General features: G+C 36.3%; 1 protein-coding gene across 23 annotated transcripts in view; it reads right to left on the minus strand.

Annotated features, from left to right (window-relative positions):
* Positions 1-17,353, minus strand: part of TIAL1 (TIA1 cytotoxic granule associated RNA binding protein like 1) — a 25,942-nt gene continuing 8,589 nt past the window's right edge. For 2 of the 23 annotated variants that reach the window (XR_002338740.1, XR_002338743.1), the window contains 11 exons: positions 11,872-11,970; positions 11,576-11,630; positions 9,898-11,419; positions 9,361-9,436; positions 7,798-7,906; positions 7,390-7,485; positions 7,205-7,289; positions 6,856-6,979; positions 6,596-6,654; positions 6,361-6,500; positions 2-4,768 (listed from right to left, as the gene is read on the minus strand). Coding sequence is in view for 16 of the 23 variants with exons in the window: in XM_003133196.4 (XP_003133244.1) it covers positions 4,642-4,768; positions 6,361-6,500; positions 6,856-6,979; positions 7,205-7,289; positions 7,390-7,485; positions 7,798-7,906; positions 9,361-9,436; positions 11,332-11,419; positions 11,576-11,630; positions 11,872-12,021 (1,050 nt within the window). In the remaining 7 variants the exon portion in view is untranslated. Of the gene's footprint in view, positions 4,769-6,360; positions 6,980-7,204; positions 7,290-7,389; positions 7,486-7,797; positions 7,907-9,360; positions 9,437-9,897; positions 11,420-11,575; positions 11,631-11,871; positions 12,022-12,315; positions 12,399-13,005; positions 13,138-17,353 lie in introns of those variants that run through there. The other 21 variants (XM_003133196.4, XM_005671505.3, XM_013983803.2 and 18 more) reach the window with 18 other exon arrangements.

The following is a 17,353-nucleotide window of genomic DNA, read 5'->3' on the forward strand; positions in this document are numbered from 1 at the left end:
AAGACAAAGATATTGGTAATATTTTATTTCCAATCACCCGTTAAGTCTCCCAGTCTTCTTGATAAATGTGCATAGCTTAAGCTAATATAGTAATTATCAGCATCCAAACCCTGACTATCCTGCATGGTTTACTACATCTGCCCAGGACTGTTATTCCCCTGTCAATGCTCTTCAGAATCAAGGACTTCTCCCTTCTTCATTAACCTAGCCACCACTCCTTTCCCAATCTCATTAAACATATCAACAAGTAGGAGCTGGGCCACGTGCTGAAATATAACATAGCCAAAGGAAATGAGTTAACAAATGTTTTTCCCAGTTTAGTTCTTTTCAAAAAGAAGCTAAGATTATTAAATCCATTTGTTTAGCTACATTAAGTCTTATGAGTTAGCTTTATTTTTGTGAGCAAAAGCAATCACATAAACCACCTATATATAGAACAATTCAACTCACAACTCTTAACCAGTAAAATCAACTGTGAGAATCTGAAATTTATGCAAAATAGTCCATTCTCAGAACAGGCAGTTACATATGGCTACATATTTCATGCCCATTTTGTCCAGACGGTTTCGGACTTCTCTTCATTGGTATACCAAAACCCAAGGAAGAAAGATACAGGAACAAGAAAAAAGAAAAATCACAGTTGGACAAGTTATACCTGCTGGTTTTATACATAGCAAAACCTGGTTTACCTCAGACAACTTCAAAATATTAGACACGGGTCATTTTCCCAGAGGAGTATCTCAGAGGAACAGTGGTTACTGAATTTTGAAAAGAGCAACAATCTAGAAAAATGCAAATGTAGCAATATGTATTACAACTGAGTTGGAACACTAAGGAAATAACTTATTGAATACACACTTATTGTCAGCTGTTACTCTAAGCCACATTATTTAAAAAACAAACTATGAATGTTATACAGATTAATATTCTTTTCCCTAGGACAAAAGCCTACTTCAACAAAAGGATCAATGAGTATTAAAACCCCCTACTCCCCCACTTTTTTGCCTAAGATAAAAAAATATATTTAATTTCCCCTTTGTCTATTTCCTAGATATAAAATGAACTTTTCACATTGGAGCAATTCGAAAATCAAGTTTTTCTTGTCCCTAAAAGAGGTACTTACACAGAGTACCTTGTGAATCACAGTTTCTAGTGTATCTGCACTAATTCAAAAAAACAGACCTCCCTCTTCCCCAAAACAGACCCAATTTACATAGGCACAAGCCCATTTTTCATACTAACATGGCATTTGCATACCATATTAGACTACAGTTTAGAATAACACCTTTTTAAAATGTCGTAATTACTGACACTTCCTAGTTTAAAAATGCAATAGACGGAAACATAATTTACTGTGATACACCTGAACAACACTGGACATTAGCAGATGACCATTACATGCAGCAGAATTCATATTTAACAAAACCCGGTCTTTTGGACCTCTTGAGAAACTTACATAATACTAAAAGTCTAAATAATTTTTGCATCTTTCTAACACATACTAAAAGTGCAAATTCAATGTTTACATCATATTAAATGGAAGCCCAAACGCTAACTTTCAATAAATAGATAAGATTTAAATTTGGGTATACCTGCTAGAGAGTGTCTGTCTACATATTAAATTTTTCTACTTTGTCTGTTGAATGCAATCTTTACTCACAAGTACTACCAAAGATCAATCTAGAAATGGTAAAATGATGGTTCCTATTATTTGTGGACTCTAATGAGCTCTTACTATATTAATATTCAACAGAGCATACGTCTTTAGAAGGATGCAAATCTCTACTCCATATCCAGAAATTAAATTTAATCCAACAAAGTAAACAGATTTTATCACTTACACGAAAGACAGATATAGGTCCTGGATATATATAAACACTCTACATACCTTATTAATAACTTAAAATGGAATTGCAGCCTGGAAGGAATAATTATGTAATAAACGACAATAAGAAAAAGCCACTTATATAGTCTCGTCTTTATTGAAAGACTTACTTCAACTGTGGTTTACAGCTTTGGCTTAAGTTGGCCAGTCATTTCAGCCTCTCACTGCCAGCAGGCATAAAAATCAAGTGGTCATGGCATGGGAGGGGAAATACTAGTAGAGAGATTAGAGCAAGGGAGATGGCAGTCAGAAACACATCACCAAATATAAATCAGATCAGAAAATGATTATGAAATAAACATTTTCTTGCATGCCAAAGAATCTCTGCTGCTGTTTTTAAGGAACATGGAAAAGGCAACGATTCTTAGGCTTAAACTGGATCAAGATAGCACTGACTTCAGTTTGTATTATGGTCTTCAGTCTGCGTTAGCTTGACAGTTGTATTTTAAAGTGGTGCATTTCATTTGGATAAGTAGCTTTATATTTTAAAAACCATTTAATATGAAAAACTCCCATCACCTGAACTGAGCATGTAGTCTCGGTCTTTCGGATTAAGATGAAGGACACTTCAGTCATGTTTACTATGCAGTATTACTGGTCTGGGTCATTTTATTAAACTGTAGAACATACAATCAGGAAACACTGAAGCTATATTTAGCTGGTACTGCAATAAGCTACTTAATTTACTGGTAGACCAAAAAAGGCAAACTGAGAGTTTAATAGGCTTTTATCAATATATATTAAAAAAAATCTTTAATTCAAGTTTCCCATATGTTTAAGAAATGTTTAACTAGGAGGCATAACTGATATAATTTGAATGTTCTCCTTATAAAATATAAAGTAACTTTTCCATAACATCCCCCAAAGATGCTAACCATGAACAAAAAAAACTAAGGGTAAATTTTAAAATAAGAGTGTAATAATAGATGAGTACTGTGGTTAAAACTAAAGTGCCATAAAAAATTTGGCCTGAAAATGAGTAACTTCAGACCCTGTAAAATTTTATGTTTAATACATTTCTAAATGGGGGAAGAAGGAAAATACCAAAATTATTGTGGTCACCAATTTATAAAACCATCATTTTAAAGCAAATTGTAGCTTCAAACATTTAAAAAATAGTATTTTGTGGGTGCTATTTGCATCTTATTACTTAACTGTAGAGTTTTCTCATTTTGGTGTTCAGGCCTCAAAACATTTCAAATACACTGCCTAAACATTTGCACCCCCTAGCTGTCAGAATTCAAATACATAGGATTTCATCTCTTTTACATTCCTGTTACGATAGAAATTTGAGACAGATTTTATCCACATGGCCTGAAAAATACCTCAAAAGCAAACATCAATCATATACACCTACCCAATCAATTCGTTTACTAACTCTGCACACATACAACTCAGCCTCTGTTCAGGCTTATCATCCCATGCACACTACCCACAAGGAAAAAAATTAATTAAAAATAAAAGTCACAACTCTGTGTACTAGTAAATTGAGTATCCAATTATAAATTGGTACATCAAAGTGTCTAAGATTTTTTTAAGCAATTTTGTTAAAAAAATTCTTGGGCAAAATATATCTAATTTTAAAAAACACCCCAAGATTTTTTAAAAAACAGTTGTACTTTACAACTTATAGGAACCTTGAAATAGGTTTACAAGGTTTTAATCCAGGTATTTACATACCAACTGATGTAAAGCAAAAAAAGAAAAAAAAATCTAATTTTCAATGACATTTTAAAATGTACTAATGAATCAAAGATTTATATGAAATTAAAGTTAAGGCTTTTTCTGTATAGTAATTTGTATAATTTTAATTTTACATAGTAGCCAACCTTGGAAATGTCAGTCTTAAACATTCTTATTCATCCATTGCATTCAATGCAGTGGAGTGTGTTAAGTGTTACTTCAAATAATTACATTACTGCTACTTCTATGTTGAAGCATGCTTTTTAAACACTGTATTCAATTATTTACAATGTATATCATTTAAACTTCATGTAAAAGCATAAGTATGACTGACTTTAATATAAACACCATACTTTGAATTTTCCCCCCAAAATGAAATGTAATTCACTACAGCTTTAATAATCAACACTTTTTAAAGTTTTAAAAATATGTCTTAATGTGGACCACCAACATTTGCTCAAGTAACTGAAACAATGCTGTCCCTTATTTAGATGGCAAATTTCTTTTGTCAGTCTGGCTTCGGTTTCTTTAGGCACAGAGAAAGTACTTCCTCCAAAGCGACTTCAAAATCATGCATCTCTTCTCAATGTCACACTTTTTTCTGCTGACTTCGAATGTGGTCCACCTCAGAGGAGGGGAAGGGAATATCAAGGTTCAGGATGAACTCATATGTTATTCCCAGTTTTTCACAATCCTCCCTTTTTTGCTCTTTTAAAAACACAGTGAGTTAAAATACTGAACAGCAAGATAAAAATGGAATAGTATCTAAGAATCAAAATGTATTACCCATTTCTCCTATTATATCAAAATTTGTAGTCAGAATTGTCTTTATTGACTTTATTTTAGTTTTTGTACACAAAGAAAAATCATGTTCATATCCATCATGAACAAAAACTTAAAAAGGCAGAACTAGAAGACATGTGTCCTTCACCAAAGCAAAGCTGTGCTAAAGGTTCCAAACATTTCAATTTTTAAAATAAATATTTTCATTTTCCGATGTCTACTTTCATGTCTTCAGAATGTCACAAGGAAACTGAAGCTATCATGAATTACATTTTGTTTAGAGTCCCAGCTCACTGTGTTTGGTAACTGGCCATGCCATATCCAGCCTGGTTGGGAGGAGGTATTACAGGGGGAGGGGCTTGTCCTTGGGGAGGCTGAGCACCAAATCCACCCATCCAAGCAGCTGAAGGTGATTGACTTGCAAGGAAGAAAAAAAAAAAAAAAAAAAACTTTAGCAAACACAAAGAAAAAATTATCTACATAAATTTATGCAAAAATCAAGCTGCTTTATAGAATAGACAAGAAATCAACATACCTACAACAAAGAGCAAAGAAATAAATGACACTTCATCCACATATGCGAAGTACACACTCCAATATCAGTCTTAAATTTGTGCTTAAATAACAACATAATGACTTCTACAAAAAGTATCCAAAGTATCTCAAAACTGATTCTTAAAAAATGACAAATGATTCAACACTTCATCTACTGCACGGTGTATGACGCATGTACTGCATACACACATGGTATATCAGTTTATAAGCAATTTTTTTTTTTTTTTTTTGCTTTTTAGGGCTGCACCTGCAGCATACGCAAGTTCCCAGGCTAGCGGTCAAATTGGAGCTATAGCTACCGGCCTGTGCCACAGCCACAGCAACACCAGATCCTTAACCCACTGAATGAGGCCAGGGATTGAACCTGCACCCTTATGGATACTAGTTGGATTCGTTACCACTGAGCCACAACAGGAATTCCCTATAAACAATTTTAAAGACACAAGTTCACATTGGAAAGAGAAGGAATTGGTGAAAATAAAGGTCTGGGCTGGTCTGGGGGGAAAAGTAAAAGGGACCAACACAATCTATCAACAAAGGAAGAAAAGCAAGCTGCTTTGTATCAGATAAATCTCAGAGACTTCTCACACAAGCCAACAGGCATAGATCATTTCTGAACACACCTAGACAAAGATCTTTTCCAAACAAAAATAAACAAGTAGATAAAATAGTATATTAGAAATGTAGGGAGTTCCCATCACGGCACAGAGGAAACAAATCTGACTAGGAACCACGAGATCTTGGGTTCGATCCCTGGCCTCACTCAGTGGGTTAAGGATCAGGCGTTGCCATGAGCTGTGGTGTAGGTCGAAGACGTGGCTCGGATCTGGCGTTGCTTGCAGCTGTATGTATGTATGCCGTTAGCTGTAGCTCTGATTAGACCCCTCGCCTGGGAACCTCCACATGCTGCGGGTGCGGCCCTAAAAAAGCAAATTAAAAAAAAAAAAATCTAAGAGTTCCTGCTGTAGCTCAGCAGTAACAAACCTGACTAGCATCCATGAGGACACAGATTCGTGGCCTTGCTCAGTGATTAAGGATCTGGTGTTGCCACGAGCTGTGGTGTAGGTCACAGATGCAGCTCAGATCTGGTGTTGCTGTGGCTGTGGTGGAAGGCGACAGCTGCACCTCCAATTTGACCCCTATCCTGGGAAGTTCCATATGCCACGGGTGCAGCACTTAAAAAAAAAAAGAAAAAGAAATGTAAATCAAATTCTACCAACTACTCACAGAGATAGTAGGACAAACCAAATGTTATTACCCCAACCTCCCTTTCTACCTAGATAATAAAAAGCAAATTTTTAGCATTACAAATCCTTTTGCATAAGGTTTCTACAATGCCTGTACATGCCAGATAGTTCAATGTTTAAGCAGACTCTCCTTAGAAAAACACACTTTTTAATTCCTTTTGTCACAGTCATATCTATTTCCATTCTAGAAAAATTCAAACAACTCACTCTACTCCAAATCCTTGTTGATTCCATGGCTGCCCGTATACTCCGTAAGGTGGTACTTGCCACCCATTTGCCATATACTGTCCATACTGTTGTGGATTTCCATAAACTTGGCTCCACTGGCCCCACTGACTATAGTCGACCTAGGAAAAAGCAAATTACTGTTTTAGGGAACAAGAAAGAAAACACAGTATTTGAAGAAAGTGGGAGACAAGGAAGAGAAAAACTAAGTAAGCACCCTTATGTGAATAGGACTCTGTTATTTATCATTGTCTAAGTTTATTGGGGTGGTGACACCTGTGAAAAGAAAGTATTAAGATTCAGTTAATACCACAAAATAATCACTTTTGAAATAGCATTAACAAAATCAACTGAAAGCAGCTAAATGCTTTTTTGTTGTTGTTTTTCACTTTGTTTTCTTTTAAATGGTGTTTCTAAAGCTTTTATGTAGATATGTAAGATGGAAACCTTAAAAAGTGCTATGAAAAATCGAATTACCTGTTGGAAGTTTTTAGTCATATCAGGAGATTCTTTACCCCAATAGCATTTAACAACATGTCCTTCGATCGTAGTACCATTCACTGAGACAATGGCATGGGCTGCACTTTCGTGGGTGGAAAATCTAAGAGAAAGAGAATGAGGTTTTTTTGTTTTTGATTTTTTAAAAGAACTTAGTAACACAGAAACTCATTAGTTTATAACTAAAGTACATGATGAAGGTAGTTTATAGTTCTACATTGCAACGAAGTCCTAAAATAACAAACTCTAATACCTGAAGGGAACAAATGATATAACTGAAAGAAATGGATCAAATGTACAAGTAACAAAACTATACGTAGAATTTTACCTGACAAATGAATAGCCCTTCTCCGGAAAAACTCTGATTTCCATAATTTGCCCAAATGGTGAGAATGTCTGTCTCATAAGCTGATCTGAAAAACAAAAACATACAAATAATTTAAGGTTCATGTTATCATGAAAATACTAACAGTGCAGCTCCAGAGAAGGGAATTAGAAAACCAGACACTATACCTGTTAACCCAGAAGCAATTCCTCCACAGTACACAGTACAATTTTTTGGACTTGACTGGTTTACTACATCTTCAAATCTCAACTGCTTAGTGTTATCTACATGCAGAAAAAAACCAAAAATGTTGGTAGTTATACAGCACTGTGAAACTGATTACTGTATACTATTAAGATGTGCCTCAATGTAGGGAGAAACAGAATTTTTTCTCTTGACACTATGACTTGACCTGTAAAATTTGCTGATTCACAACTCCAAATATACTTACATCAAAGCCCAGTTACTTTCAGACAATTACACTGAAGATGAAATGAGTCTTAGAATACTAATAAAATTCAAATTTTAAGAAATTAAGACTAAACACATGATTTTTTGAGGTATCCATAAAAACATGTAAAGCAGACATTTCTTACTTTCTTGTGTACTTTTAGGTGCAGGTGGTTTACGTGTGGCCCAATTGGTTCTGATTTGACGACCACCCAACCACTGACCTCCCATATGCACAATTGCATTTTCTGCATCCTACAGAGAAAAAGAGAGAAATAAAAAAAAGAGCAATTACAAACACAGAAAATGGTGGTATATAAGACCCAGTAAGATGAAACAAAACGCTGGCACCACTGGATCCAATAAATCTTATCAGTAAATGAATTCACTCAGCATCCTAAAATAAAACTGAATTTCACAAGTGAACTGAACTCGAGTGATTCATTAAAGCCATTTTTATACCAGGACAGCATTTAAGCATCAAGAAAAATTTATAATTTGGGAGTTCCTATTGTGGCTCAGCGGTAATGAACCCAACTAGTATCCATGAGGACGCGGGTTTGATCCCTGGCCCTGCTCAATGCTGCCTCATTGAGCTGTGGTGTAGGCTGCCAGCTGCAGCTCCAAATAGACCTGTAGCCTGGGAACTTCCATATGCCACAGGTACAGCCCTAAAAAAAGACAAAAAAAATCTGTAATTCAAATATGCAAAGAAAAATCACTCCCACTGATTACCAAAAAAGGACAAAGTTTTCAAATATCTTAATTTAACAGTTGATTTGTAATATAACATTTTTACTGAAGAATATCTAAAAAAACTCTTCAACCTACTCCCCCAATCTACATTCTAACAGATTTTGACTATAACACAAGATTTAAAACTTAAGACAAAAGACTTCTTCATTATGATTTAGAATGCTGTAAAACGGCTGCCAATAATTTTTCTTTCTCAGCAGCATCTGTGGCATATGGAAGTTCCCAGACCAGGGATCGAATCTGAGCCAGACCTGCAACCTACGCCAACAGCTGCAGCAACAATGTATCCTTAACCCACTGCTCCATAGCAGGAACTCCCCAACGCCCATTTTATTATCTGATGCTATATTTAATGTGAATACTTAAGATATTTTGGTACCCCTTTCTTAAATACATGCAAAAATCAAGAGGAATTGCTTAAATTTTCATTTACACAATTTGCTGTAGTCATTAATATCCCACCTACAAAAATATGAATAATTAAAAAGCTAAAACTAAGATTTTTGTGGTTAGGATAAATATAATTTAACTTCCTTCCAAATTCTGAGATTAGCTCATCTGTTCCAGTTTTGAGCTTTACTTCTATCACACATCTTATTGTTACCAAGTCACAAATGCAAACTTTAACACTCTGTAAGGAAGAATATAGGTATCAACCTCTGTTTCCCCAGTTATTTCCAAGCTTACAAATGAAAAGAACAAACTATACCCTATTATTAAAACAGACAAAGCTACACAATAGTTGTTTGTAGGCTTTTTTTGGTCCTGCCTGCAACATGCGGAAGTTCCTTGAACCTGTGTCACAGCAGCAACCCAGGCCACTGTAGTGACACCACCAGATCCTTAACCCACTTTGCCACAAAGGGACTCCCAGTTGTTTACAGTTAACATCCAAAAATATTTATTAATGACTAAGTCTTGTATTAAATTTAAATTGAGTTAAAAAAACATACCAGTTTGTTATAAAAAGATACAAAGCCATAGCCTTTAGATTTTCCAGTTGCCATATCTTTAACTACTCGGGCATCCCTGTGAAAAGAAGCACAGCTAAATGAGGGAAGTAAGAGTCATCCTCAAAATAAAAACTAAAAGGAACCACACACACTGTATTGTGAGCATTTTTTTAAATAAAATTTCAGTTAGCCCTAATTAACTACTGCCATTCCTGAACTCTCCCTAACGCTTCTTTACCTGTTAGAAAAAAGCAGTAGGACAAAAACATGTAATAAACATGCAACCTAATCAAATAGCCTGTGCTTTCTAAACTAAATGCTCAAATTTGAAGATTAATAGGAACAATAGTTTCCTTTTCTAATATTCTATCGGCTAGTGTCCTCTAAGGTTTACTGCTTCTATAAATTACTGTAACAATGCTAACTACTTTACCATGCAATTTCTAAATAGTTAAATGTCTTCTGCCTAGTGATACAAAATATATGAAATATTAAAAAATTGAAAAAGAGGAAAAAATAGGAATTAAAAAGGCATACATGGCCTGTTAACAGATTTCTTTATTTTTCTTGGTCAATTCTCTACCATCATTTTGGAGTTTGGGCAGCTGTAAATTTTGAAAAATTGACATTTTCAGAAATTTAAGAAAGGAGAATAAAAAACTAACAACAATGCTAAGCACACCAGTACGAAAACAACAAATTTACACAGAAATTTTAGTGAGTAAGTTAAAATGATTGGAAATATAGAACTCCACTGAATATAGAATGTTAAAATGTAAATACTAAAATATGTATATATAAATAATGTATAATAAGAATAAATAGAAATGAGAAAAAAATCTACAACTGAGTTCCAGTGTGCACAGTTCCTTGCAGTTAGCCTTCAAGATCCTGTCCATTCTTATGAGCAATTCTGCAAAATAACCAGAATGCTATTACTTTTAATTGTGACTTGGACTTCAGAAAAACTGCAGGTCTCAGGTATAAATAAAGATTGAAAAACAGCAACCTTTATTATTTTTTATATTGATTTTTAAAACAGTACTACTTACCACATTTAGAAATTAAAAAGCAAAGCAAATATCAGAATAGAAAATTAAGAATTAAATCTATCAATAAACTCTATAGAACAACAAATTATAGAGAGAAATGTATTGTTGTTCTTAGTTGAAGCATTTCTGTAAAGTAGTACTAAAACATTAAATTTAAATCCACAGGAAATAAAGTGATTTTAATCAGAAAGATAAACTATGACAAACATTTTATCAACTTGTAACCACTTTTAATTTCCCAATATAGTTGATAAAGTAACACAGTGAAATCTGATCATAAACTTTGTTTAAAAAAAAATCAAATCACAATTGGGCCCTAACAAGCAGAATCAAATACCACTAACAAAAAAAAAAAAAAAAAAAAAATCTACTGATTAATCCCACATTTATGGCTCAGACATTAAAACATTTCAATACTGTAATAGTGCTATTTTTCAGCTAAAATATCAAAACACATTTATCATTATAATTAAACATATACATTTCTAATTTCACCACAGCACACCCCAAAATTTACCTACTTCCCCCACTTATAAACTCCTATAAAAGTTTAATACACAGTATAAATCACATTTATTTTTGTTTAACCCATTTCTTTAACCACCAAAATCTGAAAACATTTGACAAAAAGCTAGATTTTATAATAGGTTTTATCACCCAACCATCTGCTTTAAAGATAACAAACAGAATTACTTAAAAATTTTTAACATGTTATACACAGGATTAGATGAAAACAAGACCCCAAAACACTGAAATGACATTAACATTTTCAACAACACCTACTGATCAAAAAAACAAACCAAACAAACAAACAAAAAAATCACACTAACTAGGGAAAGAAAATCTTAGTTCTGATACAAGTTAATCATATACAATCTTGCCTATCACTACTGGGTATAGTATTGATTATGATACTTACGATATTTTACCAAAGGGGGCAAATGCTGATTTGATATCTTCTGTTGTAATTTCTGGACTCAAATCCCCAACAAACACGTGGAAATGATCTGAAATCAAAGCATTTGGCAATCAAATACTTAAGAAGTTAGCGACGAAATCTTTCTTAGGCAACACTAAAGGAAGAAAAAACCCTCTTTGAGCTGGTAATGCTGCCAGGATAATTTCAGAACTCCTCCACAGTAAAATGCAGCAGAAGTACTTACTGGAAGTATCTTTTTTCTGGCTACTTGGTGTTGTTGCCCAGTTTACTTTGACCTCCTAAAAATAAAGATTATATTTAATACAATTATTAGGTATTTCACTGTGAATCATAACACTTACCACTTATTAAATCATTTATCAAGCAGGATTATTTTGGTAAAAGTACTAGGCTGAATAAAGCAAAACCATCACTTGGCAAAGCTGAATATTTGTTTAAAAACTTGCTAAAGGAAGAACACAAAATAACCTGACATGCAAATATATACATTCATAAGGTGCCACCATTCTATTATCTTACCTTTCCCAAAATTTTTCTCCCATTCATAGCAGCTAATGCAGCAGCTGCATCTCTGTGTTCATAAAATTCCACAAAGCAATATGGGTCATTGCTTGTATGCTGCAAAACAGAAAATCCAACAGAAGAGTTGACCCTTCTGCTATCGGGTTGCTGAGAAGAAAATCCAGGAAAAAACATTACTGATAGCTAGGAATGTACGAGGTGAGACTGCACAAGCTTATGAAAGCCTAACAATTTCAAAATAAAATTTACACCTACAACTGACTATGCACCTCAGAATACTGTTGTACTCAAACAGAACTACAATGGAACACAGAATCAAGACTATCAGTATTAAATCGAAATACAAAATTCTGGTGAAGTATGCTGAATATAAAATAGAAGTTTATATTAGACCAAACAAAACCTCAAGTTCAGATTTGATAGATGAGGACCACTCCTTACCACTGCTCTTCTCTCCCAACATTATTTTCAAAGGGATGAATTCTACTTATGCATCATAATCCTTCATAAACTGTATCCCATGACTATAAAAAAATACAGAAATGAACCAACTTTACAAACTTTACTCCTGAATGAAACTAGGATTAGTGCTATATATGATGAGATGAGATTACGTATTTCTTTTCTGGATAAGGAAGGAATGAGAGTGAAAACAGAAGAAATTCAGATTATAACCAGCTGCTGAAATGAATTCCCTACCTTTTAAAATCTTCGAAAGCACTAGAGATTCTATTCACTTTGAATCCGGTCTTCTAAAGACCAAAAATATATATATACTAGTGATGAAGAAAAGATTTTCTGAAAATGTGTGTGAATAAAATATTCTAAGACAAAGCTACAATTTTATATCACAAAAACACCAATGTGAGAAATCTTTATTTTTATATTCTGCAATACTATGCTTGATGGTCACTGTCAAACAGATATTTATAAGGACGATGAGAAAGTACCTAAAGTATAGTAAGTATATCATCACTATCAACCAAAATGGAAATGAATTTTATAAGAATATAACCTATACTGAATAGTTATACCACTGTACAAACACATTTTTTAGATAAGGTTAAAAATATCCATCACTGTAAAACACCCTAAAAAACATTCAAAATGTAGAATTCCAGTTGCACTTACAAGGGATTAAAATACCAGATAAAATAAAGCTCTTTTCAACAACCACTGTTTTTCATTCCAGGAAAGTTTTGGAAGAAAAATCCAAAATAAGACGTCTAAAACAATAGTGGTGAAGCAACCAGAAGGCATTTCCTTGAGAGAAAAAAAGTGTAATCATTAATACTGACAAGAAAACTATGGGCTCCCATACAAAATCCTACTGTTGTAGCCACGTGAATGCTGTTCTTACAAGGCAGAGAAAGGAAATAGAAAAGAGGCCAAATAGAAACGCACTCAAATTCCTCTTGTAAAGGAGTTAACACTTACCAGTGCCATTCACTGAAGGATTTAAAGGCAAAGAAGAAGCTAAATTGTGTTAGCTGGAGTTCCCGTCATGGCTCAGCAGAAATGAATCTGACCAGTACCCATGAGGATGCAGGTTCGATCCCTGGCCTAGCTCAGTGGGTTAAGGATCCAGTGTTGCATGAGCTGTGGTGTAGGTCGCAGACCCTGCTCAGATCCCACGCTGCTGTGGCTGTTAAGCGTAGGCTGGCAGCTACAGCTCTGATTAGACCCCTAGCCTGGGAACCTCCATATGTCGTGGGTGCAGCCCTAAAAAAAAAAAAAAAAAACAAAATAAATAAATAAATAAATAAATTGGTGCTAGTCAACTTCCCCTACCTTTCCTGCCCTAAAGATCTCTAAGGAAAACACTGATCATTGTAACAAAATACACAGAAGTCTAACTAGTAACCTAGATCCCATTCAATGTACATACGTGCATGTACACACACATTCCACTACTATATTTACATCACACTGCATTATTTTATTTTATTTTATTTTTTTTTTGGTCTTTTGTTGTTGTTGTTGTTGCTATTTCTTTGGGCCGCTCCCACGGTATATGGAGATTCCCAGGCTAGGGGTTGAATCGGAGCTGTAGCCACCGGCCTACGCCAGAGCCACAGCAACGCGGGATCCGAGCCGCGTCTGCAACCTACACCACAGCTCACGGCAACGCCGGATCGTTAACCCACTGAGCAAGGGCAGGGACCGAACCCGCAACCTCATGGTTCCTAGTCGGATTCGTTAACCACTGCGCCACGACGGGAACTCCTCACACTGCATTTTATCTCTCTGAAGATACCACTGATTTTTGTCACCTCCCATCTGCCAGAAATGTTAAAGTTTAACATTCGCCTTAGAATTGATAATATATACTTACGATAGTATACAGGGCAGGCTAGAATCTAAGATAAACAGTAACTAAAGTAAAAAAAAAAAAAGTAAAATTAAGGGGAAAAAGATTTTGCATTTATTAAAAATAAAATTTATGAAAAGAAAATAATACTCTAGAGTTCCCTGGTGGACTAGCAGTTAAGGACCTGCCATCACTGCTGCAGCTCGGGTTCCATCCCTGCCCTGGGAACTTTGGTATGTTGCAGGCACAGACAAAAAAAAAAACCAAAAAAACAAAACCCGCAAATAAAAAACAAAATAATAGTATGTACTAGAGTCCACACCTTTGCAAGCTTCCCATTTACACCACCACCAAGTAACACTCTAAAATCAACTGTGTCCTTATTCTGGTGTTGTCACCAATTTTTTTTCTTTTAGGGTCACACCCGTGGCATATGGAAATTCCCAGGCCAAGGGTGGAGTCAGAGATCCAACTGCTGGCCTATGCCACAGCCATAGCAACACCAGATCTGAGCCTCGTCTGTGACCTACACCACATCTCATGGCAACGCCGGATCCTTAACCCACTGAGAGAGACCAGGGATCGAACACACATCCTCATGGTTACTAGTCGGGTTCGATTCCACTGAACCACAATGGAAACTCCAACTGTCACCAATTTTTGTTGGATGACATAAATGTCAAGAGAGAGAAAATTTTACAACTATTTACAAGTTCAAATGTAGGAGTTGTAGAACACAGGTAAGTTGTGAAAGTTCATTTCAAATCCCTCTACCCCTCAAGTGGCTGTGCACACACAAGTTAAAAAAAAACAAAAACTGCTAAAATAAATCTTTACCTAATGTTTCTCAAACTCTCCTCCTCTTCTAAACATTCTCCTATAGATTCTACCATATTCTCTTGGTTTTCCTGTTTCCTCACTGGAGGATCTTTCCGAAGGTATCTCTTCCTCCTAAACTCAAACTATAAATGTCACACAAGTGTTGAGATGCTTCAGGGCTTGAACTCAGACCCCTCTACTCTTCTCTATCAGCACTTTCTAGATATAGGAACTAGACCATATTCAGTCCCATGGCTTCAAAAACCCCTGCAAGCTAGTATCATCAACATGGGTCTCTGTTGGTCTTTTTTTTTGTCTTTTTAGGGCTGCACCCATGGCAGGTGGAAGTTCCCAGGCTAGAAGTCAAATCAGAGCTGTAGCTGCCAACCTACGCCATGGCCACAGCAACAGCAACGTTGGATCTGAGCCACATCTGTGACCTACACTGCAGCTTGTGGCAACCCCAGATCCACAACCCACTGAGCAAGGCCAGGGATCGAACCCATATCCTCATGGATACTAGTCAGGTTCTTAACCCAATGAGCTACAATGGGAACTCCCATCTTTTTTTTATGGCCACACCCATGGCATATGGAAGCCACCAGGGCCAGGGAATGAATCTGAGCCACAGCTGTGACTTAAACCACACCTGTGGCAAAGTCAGGTGCTTTAAGCCACTGCACCAGGCTGGGGATCAAACCCGTGCCTCTGCAGTGATCCAACACACTGCAGTCGGATTCTTAACCCAGTGCACCACAGCGCGAACTCCTTAGGGGTCTTTCTTGATGTCTTCCTTTCCCTGTATCCCACAGCCAAGCCAGTCCTATTGATTCTACCTCCAAAATATATCCCAAATTTATCCCTCTATGTCTATGGCTACCACCCGAAAGAACAAGCCCTCCACATCATCTATTACCTAGACTAGTGAAATTAAACCCAGCTGGTTTCCCTCTCCTTCCACTCTTGCCCCTTCCAATCTATTCTACATACAACACTCATTTTCCAAATAGAGTAATATTTAAAATGCAAATAAAGAGTACTTTAACACCCTGCTTTTAAAAACCCTTCCTGCAATCAGAGTAAAATCTGAACACTCTTGTCATGGCCCCTACTGCCCTAGTGGACCCTGCCTGCCTACCTCGTTAGACTCATTTCTCACCATTCACCAGGTTCCAGCCACTCTGGTCTTTGGTTCTACAAATACACCAAGCTCATTACCAACTCAAGGCCTCCAGCTCTTAATGTAGATGGTGCCATCCTGTCATTCCTGTCTCAGCTCGAAGAGGTGATTTCTTGATTTCTTCCTTCCTTCTTTTTTTTTTTCTTTTCTTTTTTTAGTTGTCTTTTTTGCCTTTTCTAGGGCTGCTCCCGAGGCATGTGGAGGTTCCCAGGCTAGGAGTCTAATCGGAGCTGTAGCCGCCGGCCACCAGAGCCACAGCAACGCGGGCTTGCTTTCTTCTTTTTTAAGGGCTGCACCCACAGCACATGGAAGTTCCCAGGCCAGGGGTCCAATGGTAGCTGTAGCTGCCAGCCTATGCCAAAAGCCACAGCAAAGTGGAATCCAAGCTGCATCTGCAACCTACACCACAGCTCACAGCAATGCCAAATCCTTAACCCACTGGGAGAGGCCAGGGATCGAACTGGAGCCCTCATGGATACTAGCTGGGTTTGTTACCGCTGAGCCACAGTGGGAACCCCTGAAGAGGTGATTTCTGATAGTACTCAACATTGGATCCCACAGCAAACATCCAGTCTAATAAGACTCATTTGTTCTTTTAAAATTTGATTTGGAGCAAATGTTTGCTGAAGAGAGATTTCTAGACCACAAACCATAACCAAAAAGCCTCAACATTAAATCAGGGAACTTTAGTTCCTGTCTCCTTAAGAAACTGTATTGTTACATTCACAAAATAGATGCCAACTGCAGCAAGACACCTTTCCCCTCACCACCCAGCCTACAGAGCACCAACACTCCCATCAACTGCCATCAACTGTTTTATTCTCTTGATAGCTCTTATTCCTATCTGGAATTATCTAGTTTACCTGCTATCTACAAGACTCTCACTAATATGCAAACGCTGGGACCCTCACTGGTCTACCTCTGCATTATGCTTTGAATAGTGCCAAAACAAAGTAAAATTTCGATTAATGAGAGAATGCATATAATCAAAGACAAGAAGAAAAGAAGATATAATATAACACAATGATGATTATCATTAGTTACGAAAAATCAAAAGGCCAATTTGCTTTGTAGGTTTTTAACAGTCCTGGCATCTCTTAATCCCATTTGAAACTCTAGCCTTGTTACAGTTTCTATCTTTTCCCCTATCTCCCAAACACTCCTGCCCT

The sequence above is a fragment of the Sus scrofa genome, chromosome 14, assembly GCF_000003025.6.
Source record: "Sus scrofa isolate TJ Tabasco breed Duroc chromosome 14, Sscrofa11.1, whole genome shotgun sequence".
NCBI classification, from domain to species: domain Eukaryota; kingdom Metazoa; phylum Chordata; class Mammalia; order Artiodactyla; family Suidae; genus Sus; species Sus scrofa.